Source organism: Cololabis saira, chromosome 13 (assembly GCF_033807715.1).
Source record: "Cololabis saira isolate AMF1-May2022 chromosome 13, fColSai1.1, whole genome shotgun sequence".
Lineage (NCBI taxonomy): Eukaryota > Metazoa > Chordata > Actinopteri > Beloniformes > Belonidae > Cololabis > Cololabis saira.
Window position 1 is genome coordinate 36,751,183 of NC_084599.1, and position 22,210 is coordinate 36,773,392.

The 22,210-nt window shown below is 46.0% G+C and overlaps 1 protein-coding gene across 1 annotated transcript; it reads right to left on the bottom strand.

Moving 5' to 3' along the window:
* Nucleotides 1-9,120: 9,120 nt before the first annotated feature.
* LOC133457889 (interferon-induced protein 44-like) lies at nt 9,121-21,985 on the bottom strand. The gene is made up of 8 exons (XM_061737262.1): nt 21,918-21,985; nt 14,513-15,064; nt 14,236-14,284; nt 13,888-14,083; nt 10,253-10,402; nt 9,980-10,151; nt 9,769-9,869; nt 9,121-9,682 (listed from the first exon to the last, which is right to left on the bottom strand). Exons 2-8 carry the CDS (start codon nt 14,991-14,993, stop codon nt 9,590-9,592), a joined length of 1,242 nt encoding a protein of 413 aa, XP_061593246.1. The 5' UTR covers nt 14,994-15,064; nt 21,918-21,985; the 3' UTR covers nt 9,121-9,589.
* Between the last annotated feature and the right edge of the window lie 225 nt (nt 21,986-22,210).

Consider the following 22,210-nt stretch of genomic DNA (forward strand, 5'->3'; position numbering starts at 1 on the left):
GCAGCCCGTCAGCTCAGGAGGAGAGGCTGCCAGTTGTTCATTGCTGGTTCGTTTTGTTAACTCTGAGCTTTGTTGGTTGGTTGGTTTGTTAGTTTGCTGGTGGTTTTGTTCTGAACACCTTTCTCTGTTTCTCATTTTGCTGGTACGCCGGGTCCCTCCGCCGAGACACAACTTTTGCGGTATGCGTTCATTTTTATGTCTAAAAATGATGCGCAGTGCCGACCCAATCAGGAACGGTACAGATATATATATATATATATTCTTTTTTTTTTATATATATAAAAAAATAAAATTATAAAAAAATAAAGGATCCCCATAAACTTTGATCGGGTGGGCAGGACGCACGTTTGAGTGGGCACAGCCCCCCCCTGCCCCAAAACCAGCCTTGAGTTCCAGTAACAGAGGTCCGACGGGAGGATTAGAGTGAGATGGGGCAGTCTCAAACGATTTAAAATATTGCACAGTGTATGCCCAGCTTTACAGGTATGGAACAGCATGTGAGCTGGCTCCATATTATTGTTTTTGATGTCGCAATTACATGACTTCACACAATACACGCACTGGGTGACGCCTCCGCTCCGACGTCGTTGCTACGGCAACCCGTCAGATCAGTCAACGATGTGGCCCAGTCTGAACAGAGCCAGATCCGATATGGACACTTGCTAAAAACAGTGTGGACAGTCAGCCCTGAAAATCGGATATGAGAAGGAATCAGATATGAATCAGATTTGCCTGCAGTCTGAACGCGGCCTAAATAACTCCAGGGAAGTCCTTATGGGTTTTTTTGGTTCCTCCTGCACATTTTTTCTGTTACATTGTATTTCTTTTTTTTGTTGTTTCCAAAAATTCAGACTGTTTGTCTGTGAGTTTAATTTAAAATTCAGACTGTTTGTCTGAATTTTTGGCGGTTGTATATTTTTTTAAGTGCAAATAAATAAATAAAAATGTCTGATACATGTTTGTTTTAGAGATGAATGAACTACATTTAAAAAAATAAAACAACTCTTAGTTAAAAAAAATGTATCTTCTTGTGTCTGCTTTAGGTAAACATGTGTGAGAAAGTGTATATATATATATATATATATATATACACACACACACGCACACGCACACGCACATGCACACACACGCACACACACCCACACACCTATATATACATATGTATGTGGGGGTTAAGGGTACTAAGGTTCCGGCCCCCAGCGGAGCTTTACCATTAACCCAGCAGCGTCACCTGGAGCTGGTTGAGGAGGAACTGAAGAAGGTGTCTGAGTACCGTATATATGGCAGTAGCCTAGATCAGACTTGTTCCCGGTGCATGTTGGACTCCGGCAGGGCTGCCCTTTGTCACCGGTCCTGTTCATAATTTTTATGGACATGATTTCTAGGCGCAGCCAGGGGCCGGAGGGGATCCGGTTTGGGAACCTCAGGATTTCATCTCTGCTTTTTGCAGATGATGTTGTCCTGTTGGCTTCATCGGACCGGGACCTTCAGCATGTGCTGGGGCAGTTTGAGGCTGAGTGCGACGCGGCAGGGATGAGAATCAGCACCTCCAAAACCGAGGCCATGGTTCTCCACCGGGAAAGGGTGGCGTGACTTCTCCGGGTGGGTGGAGAAGTCCTGCCTCAGGTGGAGGAGTTCAAGTATCTCGGGATCTTGTTCACGAGTGAGGGAACAATGGAGCGGGAGATTGACAGACGGATCGGTGCAGCGTCCGCAGTTATGCGGTCGATGTACCGGACCGTCGTGGTGAAGAGGGAGCTGAGTCGATAGGCGAAGCTCTCGATTTACCGGTCAATCTACGCCCTTACCCTCACCTATGGTCATGAACTTTGGGTAGTGACCGAAACGACAAGATCGCGGATACAAGCGGCCGAGATGAGTTTCCTCCGCAGGGTGGCTGGACGCTCCCTTAGAGATAGGGTGAGGAGTTCGGTCACCCGGGAGGAGCTCGGAGTCGAGCCGCTGCTCCTTCACATTGAGAGGAGTCAGCTGAGGTGGCTTGGGCATCTGTACCGGATCCTCCTGGACGCCTCCCTAGGGAGGTGTTCCAGGCATGTCCCTCCTCCCTAGGGGAGGTGCTCCAGGCATGTCCCACTGGGAGGAGACCCCGGGGAAAACCCAGGACACGAGAAACTATGTCTCTCGGCTGGCCTGGGAACGTCTCGGACTCCCCTCGGAAGAGCTGGAGGAAGAGCTGGAGGAAGTGTCTGGGCGAAGGAAGTCTGGGCATCCCTGCTGAGGCTGCTGCCCCCGCGACCCGGGAACGGATAAGCGGAAGAAGATGAGTGAGTGAGTGAGTGAATGAGTGAGTGAGTGAGTGATATTTTATTTTATTTTAATTTTATTTATTATTATTATTTGTTGCTGCTTATTATCATTATTATTATTTGTAGCTGGAAGTAGGTGGTTTACACACCGGAATGTTATATTTTGATGTAATTAATGTGTCCGTGTAATCCCATGAGGGATGGGTCATTTAAATGTCCGGACACGAAAATAAAATCATTCATTCATTCATTCATTCATTCATTCATTCATTCATTCATTCATTCATACAAGGACTAGTCCTTTGTCCAGTTGATTTTTTCACAATTGGTATGTATGTGTATGTATATCTATATCTATATATACGTACACACATACATATATATATATACACACACACACACACACACACACACACACACACACACACACACACACACATATATATATATATATATATATATAGACATGAACGAGACAACAATCCGCGGCTAAAACTCCACCTTTTCGGACAGTTGTTGGAAGAAGAGGGGAAGCTACATAATGGTGTTATGTCTGGTAGTTCACAGACATACACTGTCACCTTAAGAACTGTTTTCGGTTTACGACACTGCCCGTTCCGGTTGACGGCAGTCAGTGGTTTTTTCATTCATGTTTTGGGTTTGCAAATAAATGGAGTCACGTCAGCTCCGATCTGAGTTAAGTGTCACGTTATCATTTTCCACAACATAACATTGCCGACGAGAGATGGCTGAAGCTTGTTCCCTACCACCACCCGCTCCGTTCCTGGCCCTCCCGGGGGATCCACCGGTCCCATGGCACCGCTGGATCTCCGCGTTCGAGACATAGGCTACATCCTGGCTGCCGGCTTGACGGACGTGTCCGTCGGGAGGAAACGTGCACTGCTGCTGCACTGCTTGGGAACTGAGGGACAGCGGGTGTTCGGAACACTCGGCGACGCACCGTCATACTCCCTGGCCGTGGAGTTACTGAAAGGACATTTCGCGGCTCCACAGAGCGCTCTGCTCCGCCGGGTCCTGTTCCGGCGGCGACATCAAAGGCCAGGGGAAACAGTGGCTCAGTACGTGGCGGACCTGCGGGGTTTGGCTGATTCCTGCAAGTTTGGAAGACTGCGGGACGAAATGGTCAGAGACCAACTGATTTTGCACACGAGCTGCAACGAAATCAGAGAAAGATTGTTGCTGGAAAACGATGATCTGACTTTATCAGCAGCAATAAACCTCGCGGTTCAGGTGGAATCTGCGCTGGAGTGCGCGGCGAGCTTTTCAACTCCCCCGCCCTCACAGACACAGGCAGCGGGCGCGCTCACCTCACACACGCCCCTCCTTCATGTGAGTGCTGACAGCGGGGAGGAGAACATCCTACTAGCCGCTCGGCCCCGCGATCAGTACCATCAGCAGTGTGGGAACTGTGGCTCTTCTGCACACAACTCAAGAGCCCAGAACTGCCCTGCCCGTGGTAAAACCTGCTCCAACTGCGGGAAATTAAACCACTTCCACAAAGTCTGCAGGTCTGCCCCAGCTCGAGCCTCTCAGCCACCCACTAACACCACAGTCATCCACAACGTGAGCTCAGCACGAGCACCGTTCAAAACGTGCTCATTAATGGTTGGAGATGTCACTCTGCCCCTCCTCCTAGACACAGGGGCCACAGTGTCTCTCCTGGACCTGGCGACTGTTACACAGTTTTTCCCCTGCGAGCCACTTGGACCGGCCACCACCACCCTGCGTGGTTACGCCAACTCCCAAATTGACATTGTGGGCTCCCTCCAGCTGCCCGTAAAATACGGAGATAAGACACTACCAGTTTTTAGGTTCAATGTTGCACGCCACGGGGCCAACCTCCTGGGCCTCGACCTCTTCACCAGCCTCGGTTTCACCCTGCTGGACACCACCGGCTCGGAGATTAATGCCGTTGTTATCCCCTGGCAGCAACAGTGGCCTGCGCTGTTCAGCGGGGTGGGCTGCCTCGTGGGTTTCGCCCACCAGCCCCTGTTGGACCCGACTGTGACGCCTGTCATACAGCCCCTCCATCGTTCTCCCCTGGCCCTCCGTGATGACATCTCTGCTCAGCTGCAAAGTATGCTGGATGACGACATCATCGAGCAGGTGAACGCGTCACCCTGGATCTCCAACCTGGTGGTGGCCAGGAAGAAGTCTGGGGGGCTGCGACTCTGCGTGGACCTTCGAACAGTGAACAAGGCCATCATCCCCGACAAATACCCCCTGCCAACCACAGAGGAGCTCACCGCCCAGTTCCACGGGTCCACCGTTTTTTCAAAACTGGACCTCCGCTAGGGTTACCTCCAGGTGCCACTACACCCCGAGAGCCGCAACCTCACCGCTTTCATCACCCACAGAGGGGTGTTCCGCTACAAGCGCATGGCGTTTGGGCTAAGCTCCGCCCCCAGCTGCTTCCAGAAAATTATGGCCTCCGTCTTCACAGGTATACCAGGTGTGGCCGTCTACCTGGATGACATTGTGGTTCACGGGGCCACGGTCGAAGACCACGATGAGCGCCTGCACAGGGTGTTCAGTGCAATGGCCAAGCATCACCTCACACTCAATGGCGAGAAGTGTGTCTTCGCCGCCCCAGCCATTGACTTTGTCGGGTTCCGCCTCTCGGCGGGTGGCACGTACCCGCTCCACTCAAACACAGAGGCCATCCACCGTGTCCCGGAGCCAACCTCAGCCGCTCAGGTGGCCTCTTTCCTGGGCATGACGGCGTATTACCTCCGTTTCCTGCCACAGTACTCTGCCACGACTGCGCCGCTGCGTAAGCTGCTGAAGCAGGACGAGCCCTGGGTCTGGACACCAGCATGTTCTGACGCCGTACGCTTACTAAAGTCCCAGCTCACCTCTGCGCCGGTCCTGGCGCACTTCGACCTGGTCAGCCCCACCCTCGTCACGTGCGACGCCTCTGCCCTCGCCATCGGCGCTGTGATGTCCCAGCTGCAGGGGGGCGTGGAGAGTTCCACGGAACAGAGGTACTCGGTGGGGGAGCGGGAGGCCTTAGCGTGCCTCTGGGCTTGTGAGTGCTGGCATATGTACCTTTACGGGCGTACATTCACACTGAGGACTGACCACCAGGCCCTCACTACCCTCCTGGCAACGTCAGGCACTGGCCACAAACCGCTCCGCCTCCATCGTTGGGCTGACCGACTGCAGCAGTACAACTTCCGCCTGCAGTTCACGCCAGGCCGCGACAACGTGGTGGCTGACCTGCTGTCACGTGCGATCCCTGGCCCATCCACAGCCCAGCCTTTGGCCCCCGACCGGGACCAGGCTGAACAGGACCTCATCCAGCTCCTCCACACACCCCTCCACGGGACAGTGTCGCTCCAGGAGCTTCGGGACGCCTCAGCGGACGACCCCGTCCTGTCCACACTCTCGACCTACGTCAGGCAAGGCTGGCCTGGGAAGGTACCCGACGAGCTGCTTCCCTATCACAGGGTCAGGGAGGAGTTGTCGTGCTGGAACGACACCTGTGTCGCCCGCGGGCTCTGCACTGTGGTCCCTGGTGACCTCCGGGCGCGTGTCCTTGCCATGGCGCACGAGGGTCACCTGGGCATAGTCAGGCTCAAACAGAGGTGCCGTGATGTTGTTTGGTGGCCGGGCATCGACAGGGAAATAGAGGCCCTGGTCAGGGACTGCACTGCTTGCCTTCTTAGCGGCAAGACCAGGGCCCCGGCCCCACCCCCACCCATGCAGCCGTTGGACTGGCCATCACAGCCCTGGGAGCACCTGCAGCTTGACATCTGTGGTGAGCTGCATGGGGTGCCGCATCATCAGAGGTTCCTCGTCGTGGTCTACGACCTCCACTCCACTTGACATCCTGGAGTCTCTGTTCGCACGTTGGGGTTTGCCAAGGAGGATCACGACTGACAACGGACCCCAAATGATCTCCCATGAACTGGCCTCATACCTGGCGGGGAAAGGGATTCGCCACATTCGCACGGTGTTCTACAACCCGGCGGCGAACGGGGGGGTGGAACGTTTGAATCAAACGCTTAAAAATGGGATCAGGGCTCACTTGGCACAAGGGTGCACACTCACCACTAGTCTCCTACAGACGCTGCTGCACTATCGGGCCACCCGACACGCCACCACAGGAGTCTCCCCAGCCTCCCTCATGCTGGGACGGGAGCTCCAGCTGCCTCTGGATAGGCTCCGCCCCACACTGGCTCAGGTCCCAGTCCACCCGGTTCAAGCCGCAGTCACTGCCCGTCAACGCCAGATGAAGGACCGCTTCGACAGGACCCGACGGGTTAGGCCACCTGCCATCGCTGTCTCGGATTGGGTCAGGATCCGACGACCTCATCGTGGCGACAAGCTCCAGTCGTTCTGGTCAGACCCCGTCCAGGTTACCAAACGGCTTGGCCCAGCTTCCTTCAGGTTAGCCAACGGCACTCGCTGGCATGCTAACCGCCTGCGTAAGGTGCAGGCCCCACCCGGGTCTGGACTGGGTGTGCCGGCCGTTACAGCCCTGCCGGCTGCACAGTTCGATGTGGCAGCCGCCCCAGCTGTCCAAGCACAGGCCGCAGGCGAAGAGCGGCCACCGGACATTGCTGCTGCACCCGAGGGTCGCCCAGCTCGGGCTCGCACCAGGCCTAGACACCTGGGGGACTTTGAGACTGAGTATCACACCTAGGTTGTGTGAAGGGGGGGGAAATGTTATGTCTGGTAGTTCACAGACATACACTGTCACCTTAAGAACTGTTTTCGGTTTACGACACTGCCCGTTCCGGTTGACGGCAGTCAGTGGTTTTTTCATTCATGTTTTGGGTTTGCAAATAAATGGAGTCACGTCAGCTCCGATCTGAGTTAAGTGTCACGTTATCATTTTCCACAACATAACAAATGGTAAACATCACCCTGTTCCTACTTTTTTTTTAGATGTTATAAAATAATATTTTCCATGAAATGGCAAAATTTCCCATTTTCAGCATTTGATAAATTGTTTATAATCTATTTAGAATAAAATATGTTTAGGAGATTTACACATTGTTGCGTTTTGTATTTACATTTTACAAAGTTTCCCAACTTCTTTGGGAATAGGGTTATAAAATAAAACGGGCTTCATTATACAGTATATCGGTTTTTGATAGAAATTATTAGTTTTAAAAATCTGTTCTAAGTTTACTTATGATCTTTGTTTTAAGTTACAATCATCAGCTTTCACTGCAGACGTCGAAGCTGTGTGTTTCTTCAGTTACTTTTTCTTTACAGACTGAAAAAAAAAGGCCTCCAGAGTTAAATACAGTTCAATAAGTCATTGTCGACACCACAAAGACGACAGCCAAGCTGCTGGGAATCGTTCACATCACACAATTTACTGTCACTTCTGCTGATATGAGAAACAAGACGCAGAGCGCTAGCCAGTGATGTGATTTGCAGTATCGGGGATTCGGAGAATGTGTCTGGTAGTCCAGGACGAGGCGTGAATCAAAGCTTGTTTCAGTCAGTGCGGTTTCATCCACATCTAAATCAAGCTATTGGCAAAAATCTAGCTAAGAATTAACTGGAGTTTCCCAGAAATCCAAGTAAACATGGACGAGAAGACGATCAATGAGTGACGATTATTGAGTGAGGTGGGTCGACTCCGCAGACACTTTTGCGTTGGTGCGCTGGTTTCTTCTCTATTTTTCATCTTCTTCTTCTCCTATTATATTGATATTCTGGCTTTCCCGGTGTCGTCACTTCCAGAAGGGGGTGTCCCGGGGCGGTCAGTAGCTCGGCTAAGCGTGGGTTGGTATAAATGCAGAATAACTTGGATTAGGACGTATTATCTGGCACTAAAAACTCGATCTCAAGAGTTTCAGTTTGGTTCCACTACAGCCTGGCTAAGGTGTAAACATGGCTGTTAAAACTTCCATATTGGTCGGATTAAGGCAACAATTCGACTTTCCGTTAGTGCATGTAAACGTAGTGAGTGACTTCAATGGAGCCTTGTTGGAGGGATGTACCATGTGACTGGTTCAGGAAGTGGTTCGGGATTTGGCGTGCTATAGGATTTAATGAGGTCCCCCCGCCTGTGGTTCATTAAAATAATGGTTCGAATTTACAGTTCAGAACAGACCGTGAAGTGAAAAGATATTGTATTGTGTTGCTGGTGTTTGATTAATAATCATATATATATATATATATATATATATATGTATATATATATATATATATATATATATATATATATATATATATGTATATATGCTATGGGCCATTTTTTTTTTTTCCTTCTTTCCCTTATAAATATCAAGTCACGTTCCATTACAGACCTAAATGTGTACTAGTCTGTGCATATCAATAAATATATGTGCAATGATGTGCTTGCTGATTGATGTCGCTGCGTAGCTCTGATCCAGACGGGTGGAGTGTGTAACAAACTGTCACACAATGTCGAGAGAACGAGACAGATTCAGGGAATGAAAAAAGAAAAAAAACTAAAGAAAATGGAAGAGTTTAATGCCTCTCTGAAAGGCTTGTTTGATAAATGTTACAAAAATCACCGATCCGACCGGGTCTCAAGCAGCCGCGGGGCCCCGCGTCGAGGCACGCCGAGATGATGATGAGGATGGGGAAGGTATCCAGTATTTTGCTAATTGGAGAGTTAAAATTGCACATATAGACACCCGATCTGACCAGAAAAACCCAAAAATTTTTGCACAACCCGGACTATGCTGGCATCAGGGGGACAGTATCCATCAGTGCCAGGGCAGGATTTTTGCCGCTAGCAGTTTTATTATTATTATTATTATTATTGTTGTTTTATCATGTCTCTACCCAGATAAGTAAATAAAGCTCAGAAAGCTCCATCTTCATAGCAGCAAAGGTGCACTTTATTTTCAGCAAGAGAAACTGTAATTAAGGTGAGCAGCAGATGTTTTCAAATATAAGATAAAACGGCTTGATTTTATGACACACACAAAAAAAAACATTTTGTCCGCACACAAGAAGGATTTTGGCCTGACGTTTTTGTTGAAGCATAATTAAGGAAATATAAAAGTGATCAATACTCTGAAATGTTGATCAGTTCTGATGACTGCAGTATGGTAATGATATAAACAATTAACAATTTGACATTTATGATGTGATTATATGGTAAAGGAAGACATATGCAATGTTGGAACATGAACATAGTGAGAAGTGGACATGTGATATTCAATGTGTTTCTCCTGAAACTGCTTCTCTGCGATGTTTCTAAGGGAAGTGTTATCACAGATCCCCTACTCTTTAAATGTAACCTCATAAAAGTAGTCATTAATAAATCGAAGCATCTGTATGATGGCGCTGAGCAGCAGGATGTCTCAGTTCATGTCCAGCTCCAACTCTTCGATGTAGTTCTTCACTGGTACAACGCAGGACATCGGCATGCCGAGCCGAGAACTGACCTCCTCCATCTGGATCACAATACACCATAAAAAAACGAGGGTTATCAGGACTAAAAGTGCAAGTATTTTACTTGAGAAACTTTTATTATCCTCACCAGATCTTTGATGTAGCCACTTTTGTAGACGTTTCTTAAATCCTCCTTCACCAAAGGGCAGGCTTCGTCTATTTTGGTGAGCAGCACCAGCTGAGGAATCCCTTGAAACAAAAAACACATTTGGATTTAATATTTTATTTATATTTCTAAAATCTAAATAACTTTATTAAAAAAGGGAATAAAACATGAAGCAGGAATCAATTCTACTGACCCATCAAGTTGACCTTCTTGCGGATGGCAACCATCTTCTCCTGCAGCTGTGGGGTCATGATGGAGATCTTGCAGGAATCGATGACGTAAACCACACAGTGAATCTTGTCTTTGTGATCTGGAGACTTGTGATAGCATTGAGCCTCCGAGTACAGAGGAGCAGAGGGTTTTAACTGAGTCCATGTTTGAGGAGAAAGAGATCAACAGTTTCAGTTAAGCACAGCTACGTCCATGTTCCAGCCAAAACCCACCAGGATGTAATCAAGCAGTGTACCTGGGCAGGCCGATGATCTTGGAGAATGATGCTGCTGATGTCGTCTACATCAAGCCCCGCCCCTGTACTTTCCTCCAGTCCCATGGTGTCACGCAGGATGATTGGCAGAAGATTTCTTCCTTGTTCAGCCCACACAGAGTTGCCGTGAAACTATTGGACACAAAGTCAGAAGATTTAAAAAAACAAAAACACAATAATACCCTCCTGTGAGAACCAAACTTGCAGGTCATTATGGGCAGCACCCAAAGGTGAGGGCCTTGGTGTGCTGATCCTCTGCTTCCACAACTGTCTCTACATGGGCTGTCACTGCTGTGGGGTGGAGGAAGCCTAAACATGTGGGTGAGGTTGAGAGGTACCAGCTAGATATAGTCGGGCTCACGTCAGCGCAGGTACTGAGCTAATCTCCTTGAGAGGGGCTGGACCTTGTTCCACTCTGGAGCGGCCCAGGGTGAGAGGTATTGGGCTGGAGTGGGACCCAGCTGAGAGTCTGTACCTTGGGGTTTTCCCCGGTGGCAACATTTTGGGCAGAGCTCTTATGGATGTTTCATATTTGACTACCGAGAACCCATTTCCACGACCACTTTTACCAACTCCATTTATGCTGACTGCAGGCCGGTGCAGTTGGATCTGTTTCATAACAATTGCAGTAATTATTCAGTGGCGCTGGTCCATCGCAGCAAGGGTAAGGAGACTGTGACAGGGGTGTTATTGAAGGAGCTATGCCTTATGCTTTTAGCTACTGAGAATGTTTGACCTAGAGTAACCTGGTCGATGCGCTTTTGGCTACTGCTGCCCTCGTTCCCCGGCAGTGACGGATGAGCCAGGACGCTTTTCTTCTGATGCAATTAAAGATGAATTTATTGCAATTTCATGAAAGTTGATCAGACAAAGCAAAAACGTTTGTAGTTAGCGCCACAGCGGTCAAAAACCTTCTGCCCTTCCGGGTCAAACACCTGTCAAACAAACGTGACGTAACCACCTTTATACCTGTGGCTAACACATGGGGTGAGCAGAACCATCTGCAGCTCAACGAAAAGTATAAAGAACGGGTGGCTGAGGGGGACACCGGGTCCTTGGCAGGGGCCTGGGTGTCGGCTGCGGCGCAGGCAGAGAAACGGGGGCAGGCTAAGGTGCATCCAGAACCTCCTCAGGAACAAGAACATGGCGAGGTGCATCCGGGACCACCAGTGGAAGAGGGGCATGGTGAGGTGCGCCCAGAACCACCTCGCGAACAAGGACGGGAGGGATTTGTCGCCACTGCCGACATCGTCTCCATTCCTGCCTGTATTTAGCCTGACAGCTCTTGGTGCCACCTAGAGCCAGGCGTGTTCCCAGGAAGCGTGAATCAGGCTCCTGTTGGCTTTTGATTAAAAGTCTTGGCCAATATCCCTCAAATGTGTCTAAAAGGGTGTAACAAGAAAAACTTCACTCCAGTACTCCATGCTTGGCTTTTTTATGACGGTGTTTTTTGCGCATTGAAAAATGCGTCCTTTTCCCCCTTTCCTGTCAATCATTGCCCCGCTCCTCCTCCCAACCCACCCCCCCCCCCCCCCCCCCCCCCCCCCTACCACCCCCCATCTTCCACTACTCCTCTCCCCCAAACTCCCCGCACACAGCCGACAGTGGATCAATGGTATGTGATTTTGTCTTGCACACCGTCCACGGGCTGAGCCTCGATCAGAAGGACTCAGGACCCCGACCGACACCGGGCAAGCGGTCTTCCGTACGCCACATTTCCCACGCCCGCCGCTCGGACGGGGATTCGGCGCTGAGCTCTTCCCTCGCCGCTGAGGGAATCCTTGTTAGTTTCTTTTCCTCCGCTTAGTAATATGCTTAAATTCAGCGGGTTGTCTCGTCTGATCTGAGGTCGTAGGCGAAAAAAAAGGAGAGCGCGGGTGGAGAGGAGAGACTTAGACGTCTCTCTCCCTCCAGCCCGCGGCTCAGTGCTCGGGGGATTTGTCTTGTGGGCGGAGAGAGGATAGGTGATGGGCAGGGAGCTGGGTGGAGGGGGCGGTGATTTAGCGGACCTATATGTATAGGTCCGCCACCCAACCAGATGCGCCGTTTTTGCATAATTATGTGGAAACTCCCAGAAAGCACACAATACACTGAATGTTAAAAGTTCCGTTTTTTTGGGTGTAATCGATGTCAAGACACCCAACAAAACACAAAAAATCAAGAAAAATGTGTTTTTCATGTCACAATCCCTTTAACTAAAGGTTAGCCTAATGCAGCTGTTCAATACTTCCCGTTTTTGTTTGGGACTCATTGTCCTTTTAAAACTTTAAGCTTCTGTCCACCAGACATGGAAATTCTCAGTTCCTCTTTAACTAAAAATGTTATGATTCACCCCTACCCCTGTTGTCTGTCCTCCCACACACACTCTGTACAGACGGTCAGATCTGTCTAAAAATCCTCAATAAAAAGCTAATGCAAAAAAGGAACTACCGAAGCATTTCGTCAGGAGCATTCATAGAGAGCATGTGTTGCTCTGCAAGCTCCGACTTTGCTTCCCCTTCTGCAGAAGCGCATTTTAAAAATAAAGAAACAAGTACGGACCAGCAGGGAGCAGGGATAGACAAGACTAGTTATACACAAGGGTTAATGAGACACAGGTGCAGACAATCAAGGCAGATGGGGAACAGGAAGGTTAAACAAGAACTCAAACACAAAGAAATGGACTTCAAAATAAAACAGGAAATGTCCAACCCTGACATATTTTATTTTATGCTTATTTTTTATCTTGTGCATTATTTGGGGGGTCATTTGGGTCATTTTAGTTTGTGACTGGGCAGCACGGTGGCTTGGTGGTTGGCACTGTTGCCTCACAGCAAGAAGGTCCCCGGTTCGACTCCCGGCAGGGTCTTTCTGTGTGGAGTTTGCATGTTCTCCCCGTGCTTGCGTGGGTTTCCTCTGGGTACTCCGGTTTCCTCCCACAGTCCAAAAACAGCGTAGTAGGTTAATTGATGATTCTAAATTGTCTGTAGGTGTGAGTGTGAGCAAAGGATAAAGCGGGAATAGATAATGGATGGATGGATGGAGAGTTTGACTCTTGTTATATTTAATATTTAGCTTTGTAATTTGTGCACTGGAGCAAGAATTTCCCGCAAGAGATAAATTATATTCTATAGTCTATATTTTTATATTTAATTGTGAATGAGGCAGCGCTCCATATCTTGGGCTGCTGCCCCTGCAACCCAGTTCGAGATGAGCAGAAACCAGTGGATGGATTGAGGGACAGTAATGAAGGGGAAATGATTTAATGTTGAAATTGTTGAATAAAATAATTCATAACTAAACTGAATGTGCTGATGAACTGAATGTGTGTATGTGCCAAGCTTTCTCTGTTTACTCTGAATCACTGAAAAGAACATGATGTACCAGACAGAGATAACAGGTTTCATCCTCATGACCTTGAAAACTGAATAAAACCTAGTCCTTGCCACGAAGTGAACAGAACTCAGCAGGGCATGACAGAACAAGCTGCGGAGCTTGTTTCGGCTGACTTCTCACTCTGCAGAGGCGAATGATACTTAATTCTGAGTCTTCTGTTCTCCTATAACTTTTCCAGCTCGATCAACAGATTTGGGGTGATCAGGTTCAATCACAACACAATCTAGGAGGCGGTCACATACCTGTGCTTTCAGGTGGGTGGTACAAGAGCCACATATTGCCTGGTTGGTGACGTAGCCTCTGAATACAGATTTGACGGAATTAGAAAAGCTGGACTTTCCGGCTCCAACCGGTCCAATAAGTAAAATCTGAGCATGAGACACGGAGCTAGTAGTTGGTTCGTAGGTTTTAATGCTCTCCATCAGCTCCGTCCTCTTCCTGTATACAGATACAAAAAACATAAGAGCTATTTTTTTGTCTCTCCTACATTCTTCTAAAAGTCTAACAAAAAAGTCAAACTTTAAATAGTTAAGAAAGATAAGTGTGTAGCACGTTCTTGAGGAGGAGAAGAATGTCTTCATCCATCTTACTTAGATTCCCAGAATACAGTCCTCCATGGTTTCTTGAGTTCAGTGGTCTCTGTTGGAGTAGAAAAATAATGAATACATTATTTTTGTATTCTTATCTAATTTAAAATAAAAAAATAATAAACATGACATTGGTCTTTTGGAAAATTTTCATGACTTACAAAAAGCTGAGCATTGTCATTTTATGATATTAAAATCAAAACTATATTTTAAGGGATGGAAAGATGTCAAATTAAATATATCAGACTAGTGAAAATGTTTATATGTACAGGGAACGTACCCTCCAGCTGGTAGACTTCACACTCAGTCAGGTCCAGGTCGTTGCCATGCATTTTCACAGGATTGAATGGATAATAACCTCCTGGATTGCTGTACACTATAGGTTTGCTTTCATCAAGAAGAACCAAAGATCCTCCAAAATAAGGACCAGAAAAACTATCCATTTTTACTGCACGTGCAGAATTAGAAGGTGGAAACGTGCAGAGCTTTGCTCCACTGAAAGTGAAGAGGAAGGCCTGATCATCATTCACGTACGCTCCAGACTGGCAGAAAGGTCGTCTCGTGTAGCCTCCAAACACGTAACCTGAGGCATTGTAACCCACTGACACGGTGGGAGCCAGGTTGTCACATTGCTGGTGGAAAGCTGCTGCAGTGAAACCGTGGACGCTGGCCTTGTAGAGCAGATTGAGCCTGACACCTCCTAGATGAGAGCAGATGATTCTCTGCTGGCTGCTGGATAGTTGGGGGTTAGGAGTGGACATGTGGCCTGGTAGGTTGAGCTTCAGGAAAGTATAGCAACCTTCTTCCTCTGATTTGTTCTCAATCTTAAGACCTGCAAGATGAAGACATTTTGAATTACATATGAAATGATCAATTAAATAACCGTTAAAACTACATAAACAACTACTTTGATTTGAAGATTTTATTTCGAACATGCATGATAAAAAAAGCACTTCATATAATAATAGTCCACGGATCCACCAACATGCTCGAAACGGAGTAGGAATGAAGTATCCACTTATCGAGTCCTACCCCTGAATCTTGCATACATTCTTACATCTAACATTCTTACATATAACAAGGCGAGTTTCAATAACTGTTCAATCCAGTGATATAATACTCAATTATATGTATATATAAATATAGTCAAAATCAAAGCAAATCAAGGCAAACAAAAGAAAACAAAACAAACGCCCAGCATTAAGTTGTGCTCCTATGTATGTATGTAGTACTAATAGAAGTAATTATAATGCATAGTATTACATTATCATTACTTTACTATAATACTACAATATAATAGAGAACAATAGACAGCAATGGTATAACAATATACTTAAATAATACATATATACAATGGTTCATATATTCACCTCCAATTATATACATAAACATTACTATAAATCTATATATCGACATATCTACATATAACTATAAATCAGTATATATTAGAGATATAGATACACAAATACTGTGCATATAATACAACTCAATATATCCATACCTACATATAACATCTATATCCTTAATATACATCTATATATCTACATATATTAATAAATGTTCATATCTACATGTTTATTCGCATCTGTATTTTGAATAGAATGTTTCTTTGTATCTTTTTTTAAATTGTGATTGTAACACGGCGTGTGCTACGGGGTCACAGAGACAGCAGACACCGGGATCTGTTCAGGACTTTTTATTGTGTTTTGCCGTGCACCAACACCACGGTTACTCCAGAGGATTGTCAGCCGAGCTGCTCTCTCCTCTGCTCCGCTTCTGTCCTCCTCCGTCTCCGCCGCTGACTCCATCCCAGGAGCCGTCGTCTGGTGGCCCGCAGCTTCTGCCTCGCGGCCCCTAAGCTCCGCCACCAGCGCTGCCGCGGCGAACCTCAGACGGGGTGCAGGGATGGGTCGCTCCGTCGGTCCCGCCGTCTCGGGAGCCGTCGCCTGGCGGCCCGCAGCTCCTGCCTCCCGGCCGCTGAGCTGCGGCGCTGGCATCTCCTCCCGCACTGCTGGCGCCGGGGTGGGTCTCCCCGCGGCCATGAGCGCCTCCATCGCGGCCAGCTGCCGCTCTCCCTGGTCGCGGAACATGGCCGTCATGCCCGCCATGGCCTGGGCGAGCGCGTCCAGGGCCCGCTCCATGCCTCTCTCGTCCACCTTCGAAGGCCCCACGTTGGGGCGCCAGATGTGGCAGGGTGCGTGCCACGGGGGCCCGCCCGAAGGATGGAGAGACACGAAGCTTGTGCAGAACCCTGTTTTATTCAATTCAAACACCCAAATCACCCACACACAGTGCATAAGCACCTCTGCCTGACAGCAGCTCCTCCGACCTTTTTCTGCTCTCCAGCTCTGCGTTATAAAGGCAGGCCGGGTGGAGGCGTGGCAGCCACTCAGGTGGATGGGACACAGGTGCGTGTCCCGTCAACCTCTCCACCCGGCCACAGTGATATGTTTTGACTTTGATTTAGCTCCAAGCTCAGGCTGTTCCACAGTTTCACTCCATAGGTCGACATGCAGAAACTCTTCAGTGTCTGTTGACAACTTTAAAATTAAACTGACCCCTGAGGTTGTAGCCTCCCTCTCTTTCAAATACCCCCTATATATGCCCCTGGTAATGAATTATTCTTTGCTTTGAACATTACTTGTGCTGAATTGAAACTGACAAGATCCAGAAATTTTAGTAATTTGGATTGTAAAAATAATTGATTAGTGTGATCCCGGTAACCTGCGTTGTGTATAATTCTCATTGCTCTTTTCTGCAGTATGCACAAGGGATGGAGTGAGCTTCTGTATGTGTTCCCCCAGACCTCCAAACAGTAATTTAATTAGGTTAAAACCAGTGCGTTGTATAGGATGAGTAGTGATTTATAGTTCAAGAAATGTTTTGCCTTTGCTAAAACCCGAGATACTTTTTGACAGTTTGGTTTGAACATGTTTGATGTGAGATTTCCAGCTAATCTTTTCTTCAATGATCACACCCAATAATTTTATTTTCTTAACTCTTTCTATTTCACTATCTTCATGTTGATTTCCTCTGAGTCCATCAATGTTTTATTTTTACATTTATTGACAGTATCAATAATTTCTTTCTCTTCTATGGGTTTTAAAAACATTGAACTGGGATTACTGTCTACAAGAGTCTCGGATGTGTTTGCTGGTAATGTATCGGGTATTTCTGCTGCAAGGTTTGGTCTAACTTTTGCAAAAAAATTATTACATTTGTTTACTACTTCATCCATATTATTTATCTTTTTTTCTTTTTCAATAAAGTCCTGCGGATACTCTTTATGTCTAGGGTTGTTTTTAACTATCGTATTTAATATTTTCCATATCCCTTTAGTGCTATTTTTATTATTCTCTAATATTTTGTCATAGTATTCTTTTTTACATGTTATCATAATATTAGTTCATTTATTTTTATATTTCTTATATTTATCTTCCGCTTCTCTCTTTCTCCGTTTTATATATATCCGTTTTTATATATTCTCTATATAATAGGTTTTTCTTCTTACAGGCATTTTGTAAGCCTTTTGTGATCCATTGATTGTTATTATATTTAAGATTCCTGTTAATTAGTTCAGTTGGGCAATTTTTATCATATAATAATTTAAAAATTCGTATAAATTCATCATATGCTTTATCCACATCCTTGCTATAATTTATAAGCATACTAAAACTAGTCTTGTTTACCTAATTCAGAGTAAGCCTAACTGTAAAAAGGCTATTTTCAAGGTATAGACATGTAATGTTCTGGATGAGAGCTGCACAGATCTAGCTAATAGCCTACATAAATTAAAAGGCTCATGCTAAATCTGGTGTATTTCAACCCAGTCTCACATTAAAACGTACCCTGCCTACGTTGGTCCAAAGTGCAAAAACGTAGAGAGGTTACATAATAGCCCTTGAATTGTTACATTGTTACAACGCATTTTTATGCAGAAACTAGCTCAAAATATAGATTTTTTTCACTAAAAAATGAGAAATAACCACCATGTTTTTTGGTGTCACGGCCAGAATCTTGAAAGTCACGTGACTTGGACGTAAAACGAATAGGCAGAAAAATTTAACAATGTAACAATTCAAGGGCTATTATTGTAACCCCTCTACATTTTTGCACTTTGGACCAACGTAGGCAGGACACATTTTTATGTGAGACTGGGTTGGTAAAATAAGGTATATTCTAGCCCAAATCACAATGTATGACTGTAATTAGGAAAAACATCAATATATTGAAAGATTAGTCCCACCAAAGAATAATACAAAAAAATATATATATTTTTATTCAGGCTGGAGCTATAAGGGTCAGAAACCTTTACCTGACAGACGATCCGACCCAACAGGGGTAAAAATGAAACTTAATCCTATGACAAAACCAAATATATTTTTGGAAAGGCCTTGACCTGTATATTAACATAAATCAGAATTAAGCTCATACATGCCTCCTGCTTTGAAATAATGACCATTGAACCATGACCTTGATGTATTTTTAAAGGGAACCCTGCATATTAAGACATGTAGTCCCTAATTAGCCACAATTGTTCTCTTATACTAAAATATGTTGTTAGAAACACATAAAATAATCTAATTGCTTTAAAAATCTACAATGTTTATTACATATTTTGACCTGCGGGAGGCGCCATGTTTTACCTGCGCAATGTATTCTGGGGGCGATGACGTACGACGGTGGCTCTGGGAAGATAAGCCCCATTAGTTTAACTGGGACAGGTATCTAAAACATAGTTGAGCAGCATCTCCCGGCCGTGGAGGCTGACGAGGGAGCCCATAAGACTCTCGGTTCAGGCAAACTGGATCAAAGTTCTGTGATGCACGGGAGATCTGCAAAAATGATCAATGTTGTGCGCATCTTACCAGTGCATTAGGCTCCTGCGTAGACGGCGTAGCCTACGGCGTAGACGGCGTAGGCTACGCCGTAGCCTGCGTAGCCGGGGCTCTACAGCCCGCAGCGCTCCGCCACCCGCTCTCCGCTCTCCGCTCTCTGCTCTCGCTACCGCCGCTGGGATGGAGACGCCGGTGGGCAATATGCACGTTTGAGTGGGCATAGCCCCCCCCCTCCCCCCCCCCTAAAACCGGCCTCGGTGCTGGGTGATGACAGACCAGAGGCTGAGGGGACTGGCCTGGGACTTTGACGAAACAGGAGGCGCAGACTTCGCTTCAAATAGGCAAGAACATTTTTATTTAATTTAATGACGCCAGATCTGGCTGGGGTTTTTATTGTAGCATCGGTTATCTGCTAGTTGAAACGTGTGGTCTGTTAGTCTATCTGAGTTTTATGGTGTTTTTATAGTTCATGCTGTATGGGGCTGCACTTTTTTTTAATTTTATTTTACTTTTTTGTAGGTGCGCCGTCACCTTAATGTTCAGCTGTGTTTTCCTCTGTGTTTCTGGTGCGCCGTCACCTGTTTAGCTGTGTTTTCATCTGTTTCTGGGTGTCAGAACAGTGGACGGGGGTTAGCAGGAGCCACCGTGTGACGTTACTACCCAGAATGTAAAAAACAATGGCGACCTACATGTTAAATTATATTTTCAAATTTTATAAAAACGAAGACATCAACAAGGTTTTTTATATCACATTGTTATAATTGATACCAACATTTATCTTTTAAGACCTACATGTCTTAATATGCAGGGTTCCCTTTAAAGGCTTATAATTCCGCAATAAAAGGGACTATAGACATGACACCAACTGTTATGGAAAGCTCTTGATCTAATGTATCATGCCAGAGTAGTCATCACTAGGTGTATGGAGCCAAATCAAGGCCAAAAGTTTTGCTAATTTGAAAATAAAATTTGAACCTGAAAATTCAAGTTTTGATCATGAACTTGTTTTTTTACAGTTTGATTTTTTTTTCAGTATCAGATCTTTTTTTCAGTTTCAGATCTTTTTATTTCAGTTTCAGATATTTTTTTCAGTTTCAGAAGATGAAAAGAGGGGCAGGCTAGATGGAAGCATTTTAGCTCAATAGCTCCCAGGTCATGTGATCTATTGACTCAATTCAGTGTTGGATCATACTAGTATTACGGTACTCTGGCTGCAAGAGATACGCCCTCTGATTTTATATTTAAAGGGATTGTGACATGAAAAACACATTTTTCTTGATTTTTTGTGTTTTGTTGGGTGTCTTGACATCAATTACACCCAAAAAACAACGAACTTTTAACATTCAGTGTATTGTGTGCTTTCTGGGATTTTCCGCATAACTGTGCAAAAACGGCGCACCTGGTTTGCTGGCGGGCCGTTACGTAACGGCCCGCTAAATCACCGCCCCCTCCACCCAGCTCCCTGCCTCCTCTCCTCTCCAGTGCACCATAAAGGCTGATTTATGGTTCCGCGTTACACCGACGCAGAACCTACGGCGAAGGGTTACGCGGCGACGCGCAACGTACGCTGAACCCTACGGCGTATGCGCTGCGTCGATTTAACGCGGAACCATAAATCAGGCTTAACACGGAGCTGTTTACAGCCTCTTCTGTTCTCATCAGCGGAGGAAAACTGCTAAGAAGACCTGCGGCCACTGACTGGACTTAAGATAAGGGGACACTTTATTTACATGCCTTTATTTTTATGATTGTTTGCTGTGGTTCGCCCTCCTGCTTTTCCGTGCATGCTTCGCCTGTCGCTCCGACGCCGCTGTGAGCGTATGGCTGGAGGAGGAGGAGGTTTGGAGGAGGAGCGGAGCAATGATTGACAGGAAAGGGGGGAAAGGAAGCATTTTTCACGGCGCAAAAAAACACTGTAATAAAAAGCCAGGAAAAGAGAACTAGAGTAAAGTTTTTCTTGTTACACTCTTTTAGACACATTTGAGGGATGTTGGCCAAGACTTTTAATAGTGTTAAAAGCATGTTAAAAATGATGTCACAATACCTTTAAAATCTGTTTGTCATTTTTTATACATTTTGATATTTAATATATATAGCTTCTTAACTCCTAATCAACTCTAAACACAGTATCTATACTTATATCTCACATTTCATCTTGAAAACATGAAGTCAGGACACGCTTCAGCCCTTTTCTGTGTGCCTGTGTTTACCGTAAAGTCCGTAATACGTGCGCATTTGAAATGTTGGAGCAGCTCAGAGCCGCCCTGACGAATGTCTGTCGAATATCCAACGTAAAACTAACTTCACTGCGGTGGAATAACACGGGTGGATCATCTGTCCTTTCCTCTCTTTTTTCTCTCCTCCCACTCTGCTCAAAACGCGTTCCTGTGCGATCCGGGTCTACATTTCTTTCCGGATCCCCGTTCCGGGCCGATCCGGCGTTACTTTCACCCCCTGCGCACCGATTATTGTGAAATTGTACTGTTTGGTCAAATCAAATGGTGAAACAACAGCAGAACTCATGGCTAAGTTTAATAATAAATGCAAGAGCACATGCAAAACGCAAAAGGAACTCATGGGGATTGGGACTAAACAACTGTGTAGCATGAAGAAAACTACTAATCAGTGGACAGAATAAAAAAATACTTCAATAGGGAGTAGACTAAGAAGACAGGATTGTGGAAGAGTCCAGATTTACTAAGGCAAGAAGAGAAGCGGATATATATATATATATATATATATATATATATATATATATATATATATATATATATATATATATATATATATATATATATATATATATATATATAGTTCGTCCCTGAGACTTAACAATTTTAGTCTTACCTCAGTCTTTTACCTGGCATGTGTTGGACGAGAGCAGAGATGTAACTGAGTTGACTTTCGATGTAGACTTCACTATGAGCAGAAATGAAACTGATCGTGCACCAATGGCTGGCACGCACTTTGACTCAACCCACCCACCACAACAGCAAATTAGTAAAGAGAAAGTGTTAACTGGTAACAGGGCCGGTTCTAGAAAATGATGACTAGGGGTGCATTTCAGATCAGAGGGGGTGCACATTGCTGCAGAACAAAGAAAATGCTACGTTTAGTCTGGATTACCTCACCCATCAGAC

Coding starts and splice junctions, on each gene's coding strand:
- LOC133457889 (XM_061737262.1), bottom strand. CDS start 14,993: ATGTCCACTCCTAACCCCCAACTATCCAGCAGCCAGCAGAGAATCATC. Junction 14,084..14,235: donor ACTGTATTCTGGGAATCTAA/GTAAGATGGATG, acceptor ATCTGTATACAG/GAAGAGGACGGAGCTGATGG. Junction 10,403..13,887: donor CCACCCACCTGAAAGCACAG/GTATGTGACCGC, acceptor TGTGTCCAATAG/TTTCACGGCAACTCTGTGTG.